This window comes from Diadema antillarum, unplaced genomic scaffold, assembly GCF_040938485.1.
Source record: "Diadema antillarum isolate AM-2024a unplaced genomic scaffold, OU_Dant_1.0 seq00001862_RagTag, whole genome shotgun sequence".
NCBI classification, from domain to species: Eukaryota; Metazoa; Echinodermata; class Echinoidea; order Diadematoida; family Diadematidae; genus Diadema; species Diadema antillarum.
In genome coordinates this window covers 79,029-98,409 of record NW_027272532.1, presented here as the reverse complement: position 1 = coordinate 98,409, position 19,381 = coordinate 79,029, and the positions used below count along the sequence as shown (strand labels likewise).

At 39.9% G+C, this 19,381-nt stretch overlaps 1 protein-coding gene across 1 annotated transcript in view; it reads left to right on the top strand.

Annotated features, from left to right (window-relative positions):
- The window catches only part of LOC139712822 (probable Na(+)/H(+) antiporter nhx-9), a 66,467-nt gene that overhangs the window by 16,849 nt on the left and 30,237 nt on the right, over window positions 1-19,381 (top strand). The window contains exons 2-4 of the mRNA XM_071624613.1: window positions 14,798-15,100; window positions 16,230-16,393; window positions 17,026-17,282. Of these exons, the coding sequence (XP_071480714.1) occupies window positions 14,798-15,100; window positions 16,230-16,393; window positions 17,026-17,282 (724 nt within the window). The remainder of the gene's footprint in view (window positions 1-14,797; window positions 15,101-16,229; window positions 16,394-17,025; window positions 17,283-19,381) is intronic.

Here is a 19,381-nt window from a genome sequence, read left to right as displayed (position 1 = left end):
ATATTTTCGCGCGACTAGTTTTTTGCGCTTGGCCGGATAAGAAGAGTTTCGCATGTTTTTAATTCCGCGGAATCAAGACATCACGCACAGGAACATATGGCAAGCAAAAATATTCGCGAGCTTTTATTTTCTTGTTAGTTTCTGGTTGCGCGAAATGCACGAAAATTTTAACACGGCAAAAATTTCCACTTTTACAGTAATGTTATCCCTCTATCTATCTAAAATCCTCTATTTATTTCTCTCTATCTCTATCTTCTATATGAGCATATATACCATCTCTCTCTACATTATGTCTGTCTTTTCTCCCTCCTTCCTTCCACCTCTCTCCACATACTTCTCTCCCTCTCTCCCTCTCTCTCTCCCTCCCCCTCTTGCTCTATCTCTCTCTTTCATTCTAACTGACATCCCTGAATATAGGCCTATATGTTTGCATAATGTTATCCCTCCATCTATCTCACATCGTCTATATAATTTCTCTCTATATATATCTCTATATATCCTCTATAGAAGCATATATATCTCTCTATATATCATGTCTGTCTGTTTATCCCTCCTTTCTTCCACCTCTCTCCACTTACATCTCTCCCCCTCCCTCTCTCCCTCTCTCTCTCTTGCTCTATCTCTCTCTCTTGCTCTATCTCTCTCTCTTTCATTTTCACTTTCACCTCCACTCGACTGTGACAAGTATATTTGCGGAGCAGAACAAGTTCAATCTAACCACATACATACATAAAGATCAAGTGGTTATTGAGAGGTCATCATATGGGTGATTAGAGTTGACATGACTGACTGCGGTTGGACCTCTGTGCATTTAGAGGTGGCTCAATAATGACCACTCTGCTTTTGCAGTCGTAACAGCGCCTGGATGTTGATCAGTCCGTGGCTGGGTGCCCGCAGTGGCTGTGACTTCCTGCTGAAGGCATTAATAAATTAATGTTGCTGGTTCTGTGCAGAGCATATTAAATGGGCATCACTCATTTGCTTGTCCATCACAACCATGTCTAGATTTTTTAGAACCAATTTTAGCCGATAGTCGAAGATTAACTTCTCAGATATTGAGTAGGCAAGAGAAGAGATGTGTGTTTACTTGCAGAGGGAATGATTTATTTGTGGTACTTATCAGCGTACAAGCCCCCTATGTATACAAGCGTTGTGACACACACCGGTGCAGCAATCAAAGCACCGCTTGTTACCACTCCACTCACTGTGCCTCAGTCTGTACCAGCAGCCTCGCCAAGCACAAACGTGTCGCCGGTCGACGACCAAGGAAGAGCGAAGCCTGGCTGGCCGGGTCATGCTTTGCTTGGAAGTATATATGAGCAGCAGGGGGTGATTTTGACATTTTGTGAACGCCAGTAGGAATGCTACGACACATTTGGATGCCAAGGGGATGGAAGGAATTTGATGTAGAATTTATAATTACCGGTGCTGGGGAACCGTGCGATGGTCGTCACAGCCTTCTGGAGAGGATGCAAGAAGTGGATTGAGCAAGCACACAGGTGTGGCTCCCCTCCCTCCGAAGATAGACGGCCCTTCGCCATCGAAGATATGAGTGCCTCTCTTCAGTAAGTCATTCCACTTGAAATCCTTGGCTTTATACTCAGGAGCCAGTGAACTATAAACACTTTAGCAACACCTGCATGCCTGCTGTGAATATCTTTACCTTGATTGCTTTCTACATGATTATCAAGTCTGCATGGCTGCCTCATGGGGATAGCATTTTGTCAGAGAAATAAGCGGCAGATTAGAAATCAATTCGTCGCTTGAGTATGAAAATAAACATGCCATGTTGGTAAGACAGGAAATGAAAATGTGACATATGCTGTGGAACATGGAATAAGAGCTGTCCATGTAAGCTGTGTAGATCGATGCATGTCATAATATTTCCTGGAAACGCCTTCTCTGTCAACAGTGGATCCCACTGCACGCTAACGAACCCATGTGCCTTACATGGTGGTAGCGGTATCCACTTTTCACTTACCTACTGCACTGTTCCGTGTACCAGTAGATCATACCATGCTGGAGCAGAGCAAGTGATCTATTTCAAGATCAGGGGCTCACATTTGAAAGCTGTGTGTAAATGCTGTCATGTCCCTGTGATGGGAATTCACTAAAAAATCAACTAGCTGGACTGTTGGGAGATATGATTGGATTGATGCTGTACTTCTGCTGCAGCCATCGTTCAGTGAAGTGGACATGAGTATGTGGGAACCAATGCCCAAAGACGAATGAAGCAAACAATTTTAATTAAACAAAGAGAGAATCCACAATGGGGATGAAGACCAACGCTCTAAAGATATCAACTTGTATCTGGAGCAACATGGGCCTCATCACATGCAACAAAGTACGCCATGTTCTCCTCCTCTCACTTCTCGCCCTGGCTGCATCGTTGCCTGGCGTGGTCGGAGCCAACCGGCCAAAGGAGGATGTGCACTGCGAGGATGTCAACACCAACGAGACTCACGGGTACAAGATCTTGGAGTTCAACTTCGACGAGGTCTCCACCCCCTTCACCATCATGGTGTGGGTCATGATCGCAGCTCTCGCTAAAATCAGTGAGTGAGAGAGATGATTCGATTATACTGTCCTCGAAGAAGAAAAATAACCGGTACAGTATGCATTGTCTGCTGCGGGCATATAAGCCCCTCATCAGGAAAGTATAGTAAAGTCACAAAGTTATGATTCGGTCGGGGATCCAATTTATTCCAGCAATTGAGGGAAAATAACCCCTGGAGTATTCAAAATAGAAAGTAATATCAATGTGAATTGATCAAACTTGAACATGCCCTATACCTTTTCTTTAGTTTTACAAATTTGCTTCAATACCATTGAGATAGAATGATTTTAGCACAGCAGCCAAAGTCTTGGCAGACAGGACTGTCAGGGTACAGCATTCATATCTGTTTATCAGACTACTGACAACCTTGATAAATCATGCTCTGTCACAGCAAGATGACCTATCATCTCAAGTTCAAGTATGCTCTCATCTCCCATTTACCCACATTACATTCTTATAGTGTTCCCAAGAGCATTTGTCAGGTTGTTGTTGTCAGTATTTTTAATGACATACCAGTAATAAGAAATTGCTTTTGTTTTTTGTGTTTTTCCTTTTTTAGGTTTAATAGTATTTGAGTACTGGAAGAGGATTAAAATGCCATGTTCTTAAAGCAAATACCTTACACAAGAGAAAGACAAATGCACATAATGCAAAAAATAAATCACAATTCTAATAGTGAATGCTTTATTAAAGTTTTATACCTGGGAAAATGTAAACGATTGAAACAGGGAGGTGGGATCTCTTTTCAACATCTCTGGTTAAAGGTTTGTAGTTGTTTATAATTTTTCTTTTTTGTTAAAAGATAAGTATTTTTGGTACTGGAAGAGGGTTAAAATGCCATGTTCTTCAAACAAATACTTCACACAAGAGAAAGAAAAATAAACTCTTTTCCATGGGTTTGGACAAGCAGTGTACATTACCCAGATTAGAAGTTTATACCTTGTTTCCCAATGTTGATTCACAGGCTGATGGGGGAAGTGATTGTGTTTAGTTAGTATCTGTTACTGTATACACTGTATATTTTTAATACAATATTTCACAAGTGTGATATTTTGCTTTCTTTTGAAAATATTGATTGATTCACTAAATATGAGACAGTGAAAAAATGCCATGAAATTTTAACACTCATGCAGCATTTCAGCATGAGCTGGATGGAAAACAAAATGTAGCCAGTCTGCAAGAAAGTATTACAATTTATGTGATACCTCCTCGGTCAGTATTTGTGTCTGTCTGTGCGTATGTCTGTGTGTCTGTGTGTGTCTGTTTGTCTGTCTGTACCTTCCTCATTGTCACGTTCTCATCTAGGGGCCTCTCCTATAAATGGCAGTAGCCTGCGCTGATGTCTTTGTATCTAGCCCTTTCCTCTAAAAGGATAAGAAAGCACAGGGTAGACATAAAAAATTGCACGTTTTAACCTGTTGGAGACTAGTCCCAAGTATATTGGGCAGGTGGCAATGTGAAATGCATGTTAACTCTTTATGTGTAAACCCCCTGTGTGCCACATTATTCTGAGAAAGGAACGTAGTTCGCTCTGGGAAAACATTCTGTATTTCGAATCTATGTATCTTTTATCGATTTTCTTACCCTTGACATGAAATAATATGCAGGGTTGTGGAGAAATGCCAAGCTTTGATTTGATGTAAATTGTATGACAAATCTATGTTTATTTTTCTTTCAAATGACCAGTGCCGACATTTCGATACAGGCATTACTTTTGTACACAAAACAGTGACAGCAAGTTACAATTTACTGGCAGATCCAGTAAAGAACATCGCTTGATATTCAATCACCCCTTAAAATACAAGCTACGTGTGACAGGGATGAAACCGCAGGAAAAGCTTTCTTGTACTGTGGCATTTGGCGATTTATTGATCGGTTAGGGCAGGTTTGGGCGTTTGAGCAGAAGTGCAAATGCGAAGTTGGCACGCCGTTGACTGAGTCGGGCGTGTGAACGTGGCACATGAAGAGTTAAAAAATCAGCTTGACCTCAAAGAGTTATGATGGTTTTATTCTTTTTTTTTTCTTTTTGATAAGTTGAGCCTTACATCCAATCAGGAAAGACTGGATGTATATTGAATTGCCCTTTTCAATCATTTATTGGATCCATCAACATTTCATAAAGATGAGCCTGTAGTACCACTGCGCAATTGGTATGAGAGAGATTTGTATCATTTTTTTTTTTCATCTCTCAATAATTTTCACAGTGCCATAATGATTCCTTGCAGTGAGACAGATTACAGGGGGAATATGGGGGAAAATAATGTCTTATTTGATCCCTGGCAGCCCAAAGGGATTCGCAACAATCAAACAATTGCTTCCAGCTATTTTGATAGGTACCACCGTTTGCCAGTCAGACACTCCCTGTGACACGCAAATGCGCACATTTCTGTTCCCCTGAACAGTGGATGAGGAAGTGTGTGTGTGTGTGTGTGTGTATGTTTGCTTTTTTTTTCGGTGCAATGACTGTGCTTGTTTAATTTTCCATCATCAAATTCTAACAGCAAGATGAAAATAGTATGTGTACGTCTGATGTGGATATGTAGAATTTAAAAAAAAAAGAAACACAGACATAATCGGTTGTTAGGAATGAGGGGAAGATCAAGTGTAGCCATTAACCCATTCAGGATGAGTTGATTGCGCTGTAACATGCATTCCCATAGACACCTGCCTCGAGTATGCTTGAGACTATGAGAGTAGTCTTCAATGGGTTAAGCATGCCCATTTTCCTTGTCACGTTTTCCATCAGGCGATTAATTTGTATCTTTCTCACAACGGGCACTGATCATAGATAAAGGTCAATTTAATGCCCTGATATAATTGCAATGGCTTTGATGATGAGAATGACAATGGGCCTTTGGGGGGAAAGTAGCACGGTAGGTAGGTGTAGCTGTAGTAATAGTAATAGTATTTCCAGTCTCGTGGGTTATAGTAGTGCTACTAGTAATAGGAATAGCAGTAGAAGTTGCCGTTCTTGTTTCTAGTAGGAGTAGTAGGAGTAGAGTTGGTGCTTATACTCTTGGCATCAGGGAATACATTAGATTAGCGGGACATGAGCGGCGTCTTTCACATCCAAACCTCCATCCATTCATACTTATTCATATTGCTTGAATGGGCTGTTGGCTCCGAAATGAGTAGAGCGAGTGCCTCGTAAATCTTGCCAGATGCCAATTATTTCGCAGTCAAGCCCCCGGCGAAGCATAATTTGAATACCTCACACTTGCAGAGTGCCTATCATTCACAGTGCATTAACCCATAGAAGACTAAGTGTCTATGGAATATGTATGCTATAACAAAATCATTTGTGACCGTGCACCTCAAAACGAACATAAAGTCGTACACACTGATTTTGCGGGAGGACTGAAAATAAGTGAAGTGGGTCAACCTAACCGAACTTGACTTTTTCATATTTTCTGGGAAGAGAGGGTCTTCTTTTACATTATGCTAAAATTTGGTATCATAAAACGGGCAGGAAAGTGTGTTTTTTGAGCAGTTTATCTTTTGGTAGAATAGTGTGATTAGGTGTGTCTTTAGAAACCTTTTTTCATTTCTGAAAAACCTTGTCCACACTCTTCACTTTCAACTCTAATAACCTTTGAAAGGATTATGCTTCTGCTTTGAAAGTTGGTATTAATTATGGACAGAATGTGATAATGAGGCATGCTTAATTTCAGTTTGATCTGATAATCCCTTCATTGTTGTTACTCTGGTGGTTTACTTCCTGTTTTTTGTCCCATTCATTGCACAGCCAGCACGGTTTGGTAAAGATTAAGCGCTTGAATAGACACTGTACTTCAGAGCCTCTTTTCTCAGTTCACACTTTTCCTGAGTTTGTGCTTTCTTTCCAATATTTAGATAGGTTAGGAGAGTCCATTTGATTTGAGTTATACATCATTTTAAAGCTTAAAGTCTGCTCTTTCAGAATATGGTCTTAACTAAAAATTCATGTCTGGCGACTTTTTGTTTGTTTTGAGGTGCAGGGTCACATTTCATCCTTTGAACATGTTAAAGGAAAACTACACTCTCTGGTAAAGTTGACTGAAAAATGAGGAATTTAAAGGGAAACAGATGGAAGATTAAAATTATCCATGAAATTGCGGGATGGAACAAAATAAGAATGTTATAGAATTTTTCCCCAAAACAGTGATACCACTCACAATTTTAAAAATATGCAAATTAGACAGACAATGATGTCATCAACTCCCATCTCTCTGATTGGTTTTCACATGACATTCCATAGATTTGCTCTCTATGTCGATAATTTGACAAGTCAATTCCAGCTCTCCCTGTGAGCTGACAGTCTTCACTGCTAGAATGCTACAACTTTGGGATGGTGTTCAGATGGACGAATTGATTCCTTGAATTTTTGTCAACAAAGAGATTTAGTTTGGATTTTAGATGAATGTCGCCATGACAGCACCACTTCACTCAATTTGCATTATGTGACTCCGACTTCCCTACCAAATTTGACGGTGATGATATTAGTCGCATTGCTAGGCAACCTTCAGAGGAAACTTGAAAAACCATTACACGCTTCGTGATAAGGTAAGGGACACGCAACATTGAGCCATGGAGCATGGGAAACATTGTCCGTAGCCACTGTTTGCAAGAGAAAACAAGAATATATATCATTCACTTCCTATTCAACTTTGGTATCATCAGCATAAAGAGTATTATTGTGATGATAATAGCTATTGTTGCTATCAAAATCATTTTGGTATGATTATGATGATACTGCTGCCACTACTACTATCATTGTTGCTACTATCATTATTATTACCATCAGTGTCATCAATCATTAATCATTAATTTTATCATCATCATGTAGCCATACCATACTGATTCCAGCTGAAGTGATTGTTTCAAATGTCACACTCCAATCACACATTCGTGCAGGCGTATAAACACCAGGGCCATTTTGATTTAAAATCTATGTGTTCTGTATTCAGCTTTAATGTGAGTGTATGGTACCTTGTGAGTGTGATGTCCGCAGACATTATGTTCTGTTCATAGTTGAGAGAAAGATGGGATTGATGTTATTGTTACAGTGTTAGCACTGGGTTTGATACCGGTCCTCTATGCAAATCTGACTGCATAATTCTAAAATATTCAACATATGAAAATGTGTATAAGGACCACTGCCTAGCTGCCAACTAGTACATTTTATGTATCTTTATTGTATTTGGGGTTTTTTTTCTCTATCCAAAAATCATATTCTTTTAATGAGAGATATGTTTCATTTCTGTAAAATTTGCCTTTACTACGTGATATTTGCAGCTTTCCAATTTTGTAACAGAATTGTGATTTTGCCTTAACGATGTGTGTGTGTGTGTGTGTGTGTGTGTGTACGTTTGTTTGTATGATATCTTTGCAACAATGTGGAATTTATGTTGCTATAATGAAATTTGTGTTAATTTGTCATGAATTAATTTGTATATTGTTTATAAATATGAAAAAAAAAGAAGAAAAGATTGACCAAAAAAAAAAAAAATCTGTGTGTTTTATGATCTGTAGAGGCTAGCAGCAGATCTCTGCATTCAATTCATATCTTTCAAACATATCAAGCAGTATGGTTTGAAACGTGCCCTTTTTTGTATTCCACCGCAGCAGGTTGCCATGGAATAGGAATAGAAAGTATTCAGTTGATGCAAAAAGGCATCCATCCACTTCCATCTTTGTCTCTGACTGGTGTTCTCTTCCTTCTCCCTCCTCTTCCAGCCTCCTCCCCTTAAAGGGATGGTGTAGTATTGGTTGAGGTGAAGATTCAGCTTTAAACTTATGCAAGATACTTAAAAACCACTTAATGAAATGTTGAAGAGCACACTATTCCAAGAGGAACTCTTAGTTTATTTCTTCTTAGATTATTTGATGAAAATCAGTTTTTGAAATGGTTGATATGTCCAAAAACAAAGTAAAACAAAGCAATCATGTAATAAAAGGTGGGTCCCAACTTTTATTAAGATCGCTTTGTTTTGGATATCTCAGCTATTTCAAAACCAATTTTCACCAAATAAATTTGGAACTCCTCTTAGAATTATATGCTCTTTCATATTTCATAAGTTGTTTCTCATTATTTCAAAAAACCATCATCAAAAAATGTTGAAAACCTGAAGCCCCCTCTCAACTGAAACTCTGCCATCCCTTTAACTCACTTCACATTTCATTTCCACTGTGATGTCTCTACCAAGCAGTGTACTCCAAAGCGGTCATCCATCGTGAAATTTTCCCCTCCGAAAGACTCTGATATTCCAGTCTGCAACAAGCATTAATGGATTTCTGTCAAAGGACGTGTTCTGTGTTGAATTGAAGTCGATTTAAAAGTCCAATGCATTCAGCACTCTTGGGAATTGAATGCAGATATGTGTCAGAGGCTTGCGTGTGCAAAATGACAAATTTCACAAAATCTCCACTGCGAAGGGGGCATATTCATTTATTTTTGTAAAAAATCTCACAATAAAAGGTATAGTCATATCTGTTGTCTTGCTTCTACACGTTTTCCTTTGAATAACCTTCCTCTCTTTCTCTCCTGTGTTTTGAGACCTCAATATTTTGCTTAGATAAAGGGCATTCAATGTCTTCATTCCTCGTAAAAAACATGTATTATGCCCGTCTATATTGGAAGCACGATAGAAACATTAGAGTTTCTTCCATAATGTTGGCATCCTGTAGCTAAGTGTGGAATAGCGTGAGGATGAAATTTTTCTTCATAAAGTGATATTAACGACCCCATTTCAACCAGTGGAGTAGTAGTTCCTGATTCCAGATAGGCTTACCTGTGCTTTAGATCATTCTTTGTGCTTGTTGTAGGGGAAGGGAAAAGAAGAGGAGGAGAGAGAGGGGGGTATCAGCCTCGTTGATGTCTGTCAATCGCGCAATATTGCCGATTAATGTTGTTTGAAAGCAACTTTCTCATGAACTGCAAGACCCCCATTTATATCTGCCAAAAAACCCTAAAACTGTTTGCGGTATTGATCTAGGGCATATGTACAGTGTGTGCTGTACACATATACCAGTATTCAGCACTCAGAAAATGATACAAAATGCATTTTGAGAAGTAAATCACACTCTAAGCTCCCCCCCCCCCCCCCCTCCAAGTTTAATTAGCACAAGTACAAAAGCCTCAACATTGATAGCTACGTCAGGGATGCAATTTATGAGATTCACAGTCTGCAATGTTGCAGTATTTTTTCCAAGGGTCCACGTAAAAAAAAAAGGTGTAAAATTGCCACAAACAATTCATGAGGAAGTGGATTTGGGTGACAGACGTTCATATACTGTAAAATGAGGAATGTTTGCGTGCATTTTAATTTCGCAAATTTTGCGAGCGCCAAGATTGCGAAATTAAAATGCACGCGAAAGTTCTTGTCTACACTAAATGCACTGAATGCCAGTGGCTTTTCGCGAAAATTTCATGCCGCAAAAAAGGCTGTCGGCTCCGATTCGCGAAAAATTCAAGCCGCGAATATATCATGTTTTACAGTATAACGCTATTGGTAGCACATCCACAAAAATGCAGCAAATGTTGCACTTATCGTGTAGATGCCTGGCATGGTGAACAGGTTACGTGATACGTGAAAATCTTGAGCCTGAAAGTGATCCATTATGATAAGAAGCATGGACCCTTGCTGTGCTGTGGTTGCCCGAGTGGCAAGCATGATTGAGTGCATTCTTTGCCAATAGGCACAGATGTCTGGAAGCCAATTTGTCTGATGAGCAGAGATCATCTAATCCCCCTAATCCCTTTTGTGCCACCATGACCTTGATCCTGTCGGATTGAGGCACATTGCTACACCTGAGAGGGGCTTGCTAATGTACAACTAGGTCAGGTTTGGATGGAGCCAGGGCCAGACGCTGATCGTTCATAAACGCTTTGGTCGGCGCCTGGCGCGGGCCTGGCGCGGCCTGGCGCTAGCCTGGTGCTGATAAAACCAGCACCAAAATAGTCCGCTCCTGGCATGGGCCACTTTGGCCCGACCCATTCATAAACTCACAATTTTACGACTTCGCTCGGGCCTGGCGCTAGCCAGGGGAGTTACTGAAAGGGGTACAAGATGATCAGGATAACAAAATTTCTCCCCACATCACTCACACTCTGCATCGATCATAAAACATGGATGAGAGTAAGAGGGTCCCAAAGAGGTGGAATCAGCGTGGGTGTTTTTTCCCTTTGAGGATGGACTGATTTTGCTATAACACGCAATTCCCATAGACACCTGCCAGAGTATTCTTGGGATTTGTCTTCAACAGTCTAAAGGTGAAGTGTATGCCATTGGTCCACCTAAGTTACGGGTGGATACTTCTACCCCTTTCATACTGTGGGCGGGTTTCAGAGCCTTCTCGAGGAGGTTCGAAAGCCTGCTAAAAAAAAAAACAGTCTCTTGTCTATTCATGTTGCTCAGGTTGGTTTCACCATGGAGCTACTAGTAGCTCCATGGTTTCACCCAGGCAGGCCCAACTGGCTCTGTTCCCATGGCAGCTGAATTCCCCTTCGATACATGGCACAGGCTTTTTAATTTCTTACCTAACCGCAAACATGATTTAGCGCAAAAGTGTGCATATCGTTCACTGTTCATTGGCTTTTCTTAATTCTGTGTGAGCTGATAGGCTGCTCGAGGCTGCTACAGGAGACTTCAGAACCCCCTTTTTACTTAATAATATTTCGGTTTAAATGGGTTGTTCTATTCTGTGTCATTCGAGGCACTTTAAATCTACAAACTGTGCATGCTTAATAAAAAGACCATCCTCACCCCAGCAGGCTGAATGCATCGAGTTATATCATGAGTTTGAAAAGATTCAACTCCATTTTTTCTTTTTTACTAGCCAATCACACATACTGTGCAAGGCAAATTATTGCGAGGGTTCCCCAAAAATCAAGACTGGCTGATATTTACTTAACTTGTTAAGGATGGGCTGATTTCGCTATAACTCGCATTTCCCAGAGACACCTGCCCGAGTATACGTGGGACTCGTCTCCAATGCCGATTGCAGTTGTTATCTTTTGATATGTGTGTCCACACACAAGAATTTATGTGGTTCGGCATCACATTTCAAAAATATGGGTGTGTGTATATATATTCGTGTGTGTGTGTGTGTGTGTGTGTGTGTGTGTGTGTTTGATGAAGCCTAATGTGTTGATTGGTGAACAAAGCATCACGTGGGTTAGGTTAGATGCGAGTGTCTGTCACGTGAAGTTGTCTCCTTGTGACATTCGACATCTGAGGAAAGATGTGAAAGTGAGAAATGAAAGTTTACATCAATTATATCATTTCTAATGACCGTCTAGGTACTCAATTGACCAGAAATATGTTGGAATTGTTTTGATAACTTCATTGAAAAACAGCTTCAAGTGTCACATTTTATTGTGTACTGATCCATTACTCTATAGTTTCGAATAAAGTACAGACCGCATAATTGATTTTGTCATGTCACCTGATGAAAGATTAATGTTTTTCAGCGATGACAGTTAAGTATTTCTATCAAAAGTTTGATAGCCACATGATGAGTGAAATACAACACTTTGAACAATTCATGAGCTACCGGCATATCACTTCCTCAATCAGTATATTTGTTCATAAGCAGCTCTACAAAAGTGTAATTCTTCTATCTTTCTTTCTTTCTTCCTTTTCTTCTTCTTATTATTCTTCTCCTAGAGTATAAGTGGAATTTCACTTTGAGCAAATCTGGCGCTAGAATGTTTGGCCAGTCTATATTTTCAGTAAATACACATTTTGTTTGTTTTTGCTCTGCTTTGTTTTACCACCTACTATTTTTTGTATGTGTTTTCTGCTTTTATGTATGTAACATACTGCATGTTTTGTCATGTGTCATTTTACCTCATGAGGCACAGACATGAAGAAAAACTGCCATGTTGGCTGACTCATGTGCAGTGCTGAAATGAATAAATAGTATGAAATCAATTGAAATAACAGGTACTGTATCTTGTAATATAAGAGATCAAACCAAAAGGTTGTTGTAGCAAAATCAGTCCGTCCTCAATGGTTTAAGGAAGAGGACATGCAAAAATCTCTCAGATTTCTCCTGGGCACCTCCATGATATAGTTTGGAGTTGTGTGTGTTGGCAGCCCAGTGATATTTTACTAGTCATCTGATATCTTAGTATCAAAAACTTTGAAATGCCAGTGTCATACTTTTGATAAGTTGCTTTAATATACATTGACAATGCTTCTAGATTTAACATAGTTTTCCTGTGTCATTTTACATTGGCCCTAAATGTATTTTGGGTCAATAAGGCCGCGGGGTTGTTTCTGAACAACTGTAAAAGTTACTGTAAAATTCTTAAGCTTTGCTGCCTGAAGTTAAATGCAAGAACTGTCTTAAAGGGGAAGGCTAGTAACTGATCAGTGGGAATCAGTGGAAATGCTGGGAGATGATTGTTCCAATCCTTATGGGATTCATTCAAGAGTTCATTGTATATCTATTGTTGTGTGAAAATGATTTGCTTCAGAACGGTCTCATATTCAAGTAATGTGCAGATTAATGCTCCGTCACTGACCAGGGACGCTAACCTGGAAGCATTAACTGCACATTACTTGAATATGAGATCATTCTGAAGCAAATCATTTTCACACAACAATAGATATACAATGAACTCTTGAATGAATCCCATAAGGATTGGAACAATCATCTCCCAGCATTTCCACTGATTCCCACTGATCAGTTACTAGCCTTCCCCTTTAAACACTCAAGGCTCACATGTTTTTTCTTCAATTGACTGAAGTTGTTTTACTCCATTTTCCACTCATCAGGCAGTTGAAGAGTGTATGCTCAAAAACCCTTCTGAAACATAATAATGCAGGCAGCAGTAATAGCTATACTTTTAAATGGTCATGAGGAGAATGTACTCTAGATATGACTCTGTCATATTTTCAAGTGTAATGTGATGACACCTTCATAAAAACCATTATTTTTTTTTCTATTTAAATGGCCATTGCATTCCACACATAGTAAAGAGTGAGTTGCCACACTTCAAAGGACCCATAACTTTAAAAGCCCATTATGGCACAAATAACATTCCTTCTCCATGTGCCTCTGCGCCAACAAGTGCCAGAGGCATTTTCTATGATATCATGGAGTTGGCTAGGAATATCTGATTTTGATGAGCTGAGTGTCCATTAAAACTAGTAACCTGATCTGATCTCCTCTGATCATTCGACCTTAACTCAAATAAAAACAAAACCTTGATTGATGACTTTTTGCTGCTTTCAGGATACGAGGTCACATATAATGTATCACAGTGTGACTTTCATTGAATAGCCCATTTGAAACCCACATTACACACTCATGCAATGGGCATTGTGTGGTACATATAGAAATACAAATAGTACATGTGTAAGACAATTAATAGTAAGATTTTTATTGCAGAGTGATGATTTCACTGAAACATTTTTAATATAATGTTCAAAGTGATCAAATTATCTATCTTTGAGCATGCCAGCCTTTTATCACTTTTGTAGCAACATGTGTCTTTCATCTCATCCCCAGTATTGTTAGTTACTATACATCAGTACATGATAGACATACATTTGTAGAGCTACAAAACTGTTTGTTTGTTTGTTTGTTTTTGTTTTTGCTTTTATGGAGGGTCACAATTGGCTTGACATCAACATATATAAGGCAAGCTGTATTCAAGAGACATTATTGCTTTTCATGCTTTAAAAACATTTTTGAAAAATCTGCGTTTTCAAAATATAAAATCCTTTCTTCACCCACCCCCCCCCCACACACACACGCACCAAGTCAATAATAACTTGTTCTTGGATGCAACAGGGCCTTAAGCTTCTTTTTTTTTTTGAAAAAAAAATGAGAGAATTCTGTATTTATTATCATGATCATCATAAAGTCAGAACTGAGGCAATGTAATATATTTTGCAAATAGTTGAATCGTTCAATGGTCTTTTATTTCAAAATGGCAGACTGCATTCTCTATAAACTCTCCACCCCCCTAAAAAAAGAAAAAAATAATGCACAAGACAGTGATAATAATAATAATAATGATAGTGGCCTCTTATAATGCACTAAAGTCCATCAAGAATGATGCTCATGGCGCTCTTACATAACCAGCATGAACAGTACATAATACAACCATACAATAATCAAATACGATAACTTATCAGACCAAATGATTTATAAAAGTGTGAATTAGCCCCTTAACTTGCTTTCCCTATTCTTCCTCATTCCCTCCCCCCCCCCCCAACCCACGCATCCACCCTCTGCCCACATCAGTGTTCCACTTCTCGCCCCTGCCCAAGTATGTGCCGGAGAGCTGCCTCCTCATCGCCATCGGCTTCGCGCTCGGCGGCCTCTTCCTCCTCAACCGCAACTCGGTCTTCAACGCCGAGCTCGGCTCGCACATGTTCTTCCTCTACCTTCTCCCGCCCATCATGATGGAAGCGGGCTACTTCATGCCCATGGAGGCCTTCTGGAGCAACATCGGGAGCATCCTCATGTTCGCCGTGGTGGGCACGCTCATCAACGCCTTCAGCATTGGACTCTCCTTATGGGGAATATCTGAAGGCGGGCTCTTGGGTGAGTTGACTCTTTAAATTTTATTTTCCTTTTTTTTTTTGTGTGTGTGTGTTTGTGTTAGAAGGAAGATATTGTGCCTGCACCTAGGGACATGAGAATTGATTCAATTCAATTCATTTATTCAACATGCTAAAATGAATACAGAAGTTTCTCCTACACAAATTGCATATCAAGTTTACAGGTGAAACAAAAGAAAGAGGCAAAAAAGTTTATGCGTAGCACATGATGGAATAAAAAAAAGACCACACAGAACCTATCAAGGCAGATTCCCTTACAATGAATTGGGCCCAAATTGCAATTAACAGAGAGATACATAGTTAAAGAGTATAACTGCAAGTTAAGAAACATACACTTTGCAACCAATAAGAAAGGACAACACAACGATTACCAAAAAGGGCAAATTATTACAAGATTTATTCATTTGCACTCTGGATTAAAAACATCTTATATTTGCATTTAAAAGGTGACAGTGTTGGACACTCTTTGATAAAAGCTGGTAACTCTTTCCAGCATTTCGTTCCACTGTGTCTAATTATAGTCTGTGAAAACTTATATCTGTAAAAAGGTAAACATATCTTATTAGCATGTCTAGTGTTGTAAAAAAGGATTGCACCATGTAAAACAGATCTTATTCATTTGTTCCATGTGGTCATGCAGAAAACCATTTCTCCATTTAAACCATCTTAAAAAGTCAATCTCTGGATGCAATGCATTCCTGAAGTTTGGACCAATGGAGTTTCGTGTATACTATGCTGAACATCTTTTCTGATACGATACTAGCATCTTATAATTGTCATGTGTGTAAGTTCCATTGATATAGAGATGAGCAGTACTTTTATGTTGTGGTGCCCAATATACGCAATGCGAATGTAATCTAAAGACACGTTTTATGCAGAAATCACACCATTAAATGCCACAGCAGCATGCCTTCAATGACCAGTGCTATATCATATTAAAGTGTCTTTTAGTGGTACTTTTTTTTTGTAACATGAAGGGCAGTGTTACCATGCTTGAGCATACATGTAGGTGCAAGCTCTGTAGGGAAATGAACACATGTTCATTTTTAATCCATGTTTAGATGTTCTGTCTTTGAGAGTGTATACCATGTGTCATAAATCATGTCAAACAGGTACAAACAAGACCATCAATATCCTGGAGTGCATGACGTTCAGCAGTCTGATATCGGCCGTGGACCCCGTGGCGGTGCTGGCGGTCTTCGAGGAGATCCACGTGAACCAGGTGCTGCACATCCTGGTGTTTGGCGAGTCCCTGCTCAACGATGCGGTCACCGTGGTGAGTCTTCCGTATCCTAGCAACAACCGTCCCATGATGGATGGGATGTGCTGAGAGGGCTTTTGCATCTTATTGCTTTGCAGATGCAGATGTGGTTGTTCAGATTTGATACTACCTTGAGGTTTTTTTTGGGGGGGGGAGGGGGAGGGGGGCTGATATCTTTGAGAGGGAGGATCTGAGTGCAAAAAATAACTCGCATGAAAACTTCTGCCTTTACAGTATTGGCAGGCTTTTTGGTCTGGTTTTCCGCAAATGTTTTTAATAAGCATCCTGTAGGTCTTTTGTGTGTGTATGTGTGTGTTGCATACTGTAATACCACCCCCCGAAAAAAAATTATGTGCATAAAAACTTCGAGAATTTCATGAGAAGCCAAGATTTGCAAAAGTAGAACACACACAAAAGTTTTTGTCTATACAATGCATTGAATGCCACTGGCAATTTGTGGAAGTTTCATGCTAGGAATAAGGCTGTGTGCTGCAGTTTATGAAAGTTACATGCAAGTTACATGCCACGAATGTTTCTGATTTTACAGTAGTAAGTAAATATCATCAGCTTGCTCGCTGTAGAGTTGAGAGGTTGCAACCACACACCTGTTTGCTGATGCAGATATATGTCCTCTCTGCATTATTCAGGTGCTCTACCGTGTCTTTGAGACATTCAACGAGATCGGGCAGGACAATCTGGTGGTGCGCGACGTCATCCTCGGCATCGTCTCCTTCTTCGTGGTGGCCTTTGGCGGAATCTTGGTGGGCCTCGCCATGGGCTTCATGACCGCCTTCATCACGAAGTACACCTACAGGGTGCGGGTCATCGAGCCCGTCTTCGTCTTTGTCATGGCCTACCTCTCCTACATCATCGCCGAGATGCTCACCCTGTCTAGCATTCTGGCGTAAGTACTTCTTTGAACTCTGCTGCCGACACATAAAGAAAAAAAAAATTGTGATATTATTTTTTGATATATCACATCACACCGTACACACGATAATACATAAAAATATCATCCATGTGCGTGTGTGTGAGTGTGTTTGTATGCCAAGGGGGATTCATAAATGCATGTACAGTCTCATTTTTTTTTAAAATCCTCCAAATAACCTGGTCTAGCACAGAGTAGTTCACACTTCCTTTGCCTTTCACATATTAAATATATATTTTCATGATGTTAACTTTCACATTTAAGTTCAAATTTAAGGTCTAGTTAAATGATCCCCGAAGGAAATTGTTACGACCAAAATCACTCTGAGAATGATCGCACAAAAGAAACAATCAACTGATGTTCAGGCGGTTTATTAACAGTGATATTGTGGGTACAGACTGATAATCGGCGTCATATCAGTACAACAATGATCAATAGAAACAATTACAAATCGGTAATGGAATCACTTACATGCATCCAAACTATCACAAAGTCGCTACAGTTCCCTGGTAGTGTCCAGATATGATGTTCGATGCACAAATGAATGATCCGCGATGCACCGATGAATGATTCCTGCGACGTAAATCCAGAGGCACAGGTTACAATAGTCCGCGTTATAAATCCAGGGTATGTCCACAATAGATCCACAGTATAATGTTCACGGCGAAACGTGCAGAGTCCAAACGTTATGACGACCACGTCCAGTTGATGCGTTGAATAATGATTCACTTTATATTGTCCAGCTAGGAATCCAGCCCGTCACAGCTTTTCCGTAGCAATGTCCATTGACATAAAAACATGGAGTCTATCTCCAATGAAGGCAAATTAATCTGCAGGCAAAATGTCTCCCAGGCCAAGTATCTCCACAAACATAACAGGTCAGCAGGTAACACAGGACTGACTATAACAAGTCGCTTCAGAGCCAGAAGTGACGTAACTCTCAGAGCAGAGGTGTTGGGTACTCTGCCTACTGCAGAATTTCTCTGGCTCTAATATATACTATCCATTCAACCCCTTCTAGCACATTCTATAACTCTCTCCAACCTACTAGCCAGTCCAAGTTCCAGGAAACCTGGATGACTCACTGCCTAACTATGTACAAAACATCATTACCAAGAATAACTACCAATCACATTGGGCTACAGGGACAGTGCCTCACTCAGCCAAATATGTTAGCACTTCCCAGAACTTTCTGGAATGGGTGAAATCAATCTAGATTGAGTGAGCTATAATGTATTTCCTCTTACATGCATGTACTGTGTAGTTACATTGTATACCACCTAGAAAATTCTCCACTGATCTGGTCAGCCTGTATGTACTATATCTATACCATGTAGAATGTTCTCCATGAATCTGGTCAACCTGTATACATACACATTAAAACAGTCATGCATACAGTACATCATACATATGTACATAACTACTAGTGTGTGCATTTGTGACAAAATAGATCATATTGTTCAGGTCTGGTATGGAATCAAACCGAGAGTAGGGGCAACACGTTGATCAGCACACTTGTTTGCCTACGGTCTATGCTGTTTGGCATGTGCATTCTGGGAACTCAAAATGTTTTATCTGCAGCCGGGTAATTTTTTCTTTCTTTCTTTCTTTCTTGGGGAGGGGGGGCTGTATGTAAACAGTGGCAAACAAATTTGCTTTGTCCATCATGATGCAAAAAAAGTTGTAACTCCTGAGTGTGAATTTGGCTTATGTGAGCTGCTTGCAGTCTCATCGTACGCTCTTATACTATTAGAATGGCTGACAGGAGGTAGCAGCATAGCCTACCTTTGTTTACCCACTCAAAAGATTAATATTTGGACAGAGATAAGTTGGTTGTTTTTTCAATCCAGTCAAGTGACTATCCCTACAAATTATCTGCACTATTCCAAACCAAATATTGTACTGTGTCTGAAATGCTGCCATGTGACAGGTGTGTTGAGAAAACTTGATGAAAATTGCAAATTCCATCGTCTTAGTCAGTCTGTGTCAGAGACTTCTGATTTCAAATGGTATGCCATGTTGTTTGTTTTGTGGCAATCACTGCCTTTTTTTGTTTCTTACGGGGGAGGGAAGTT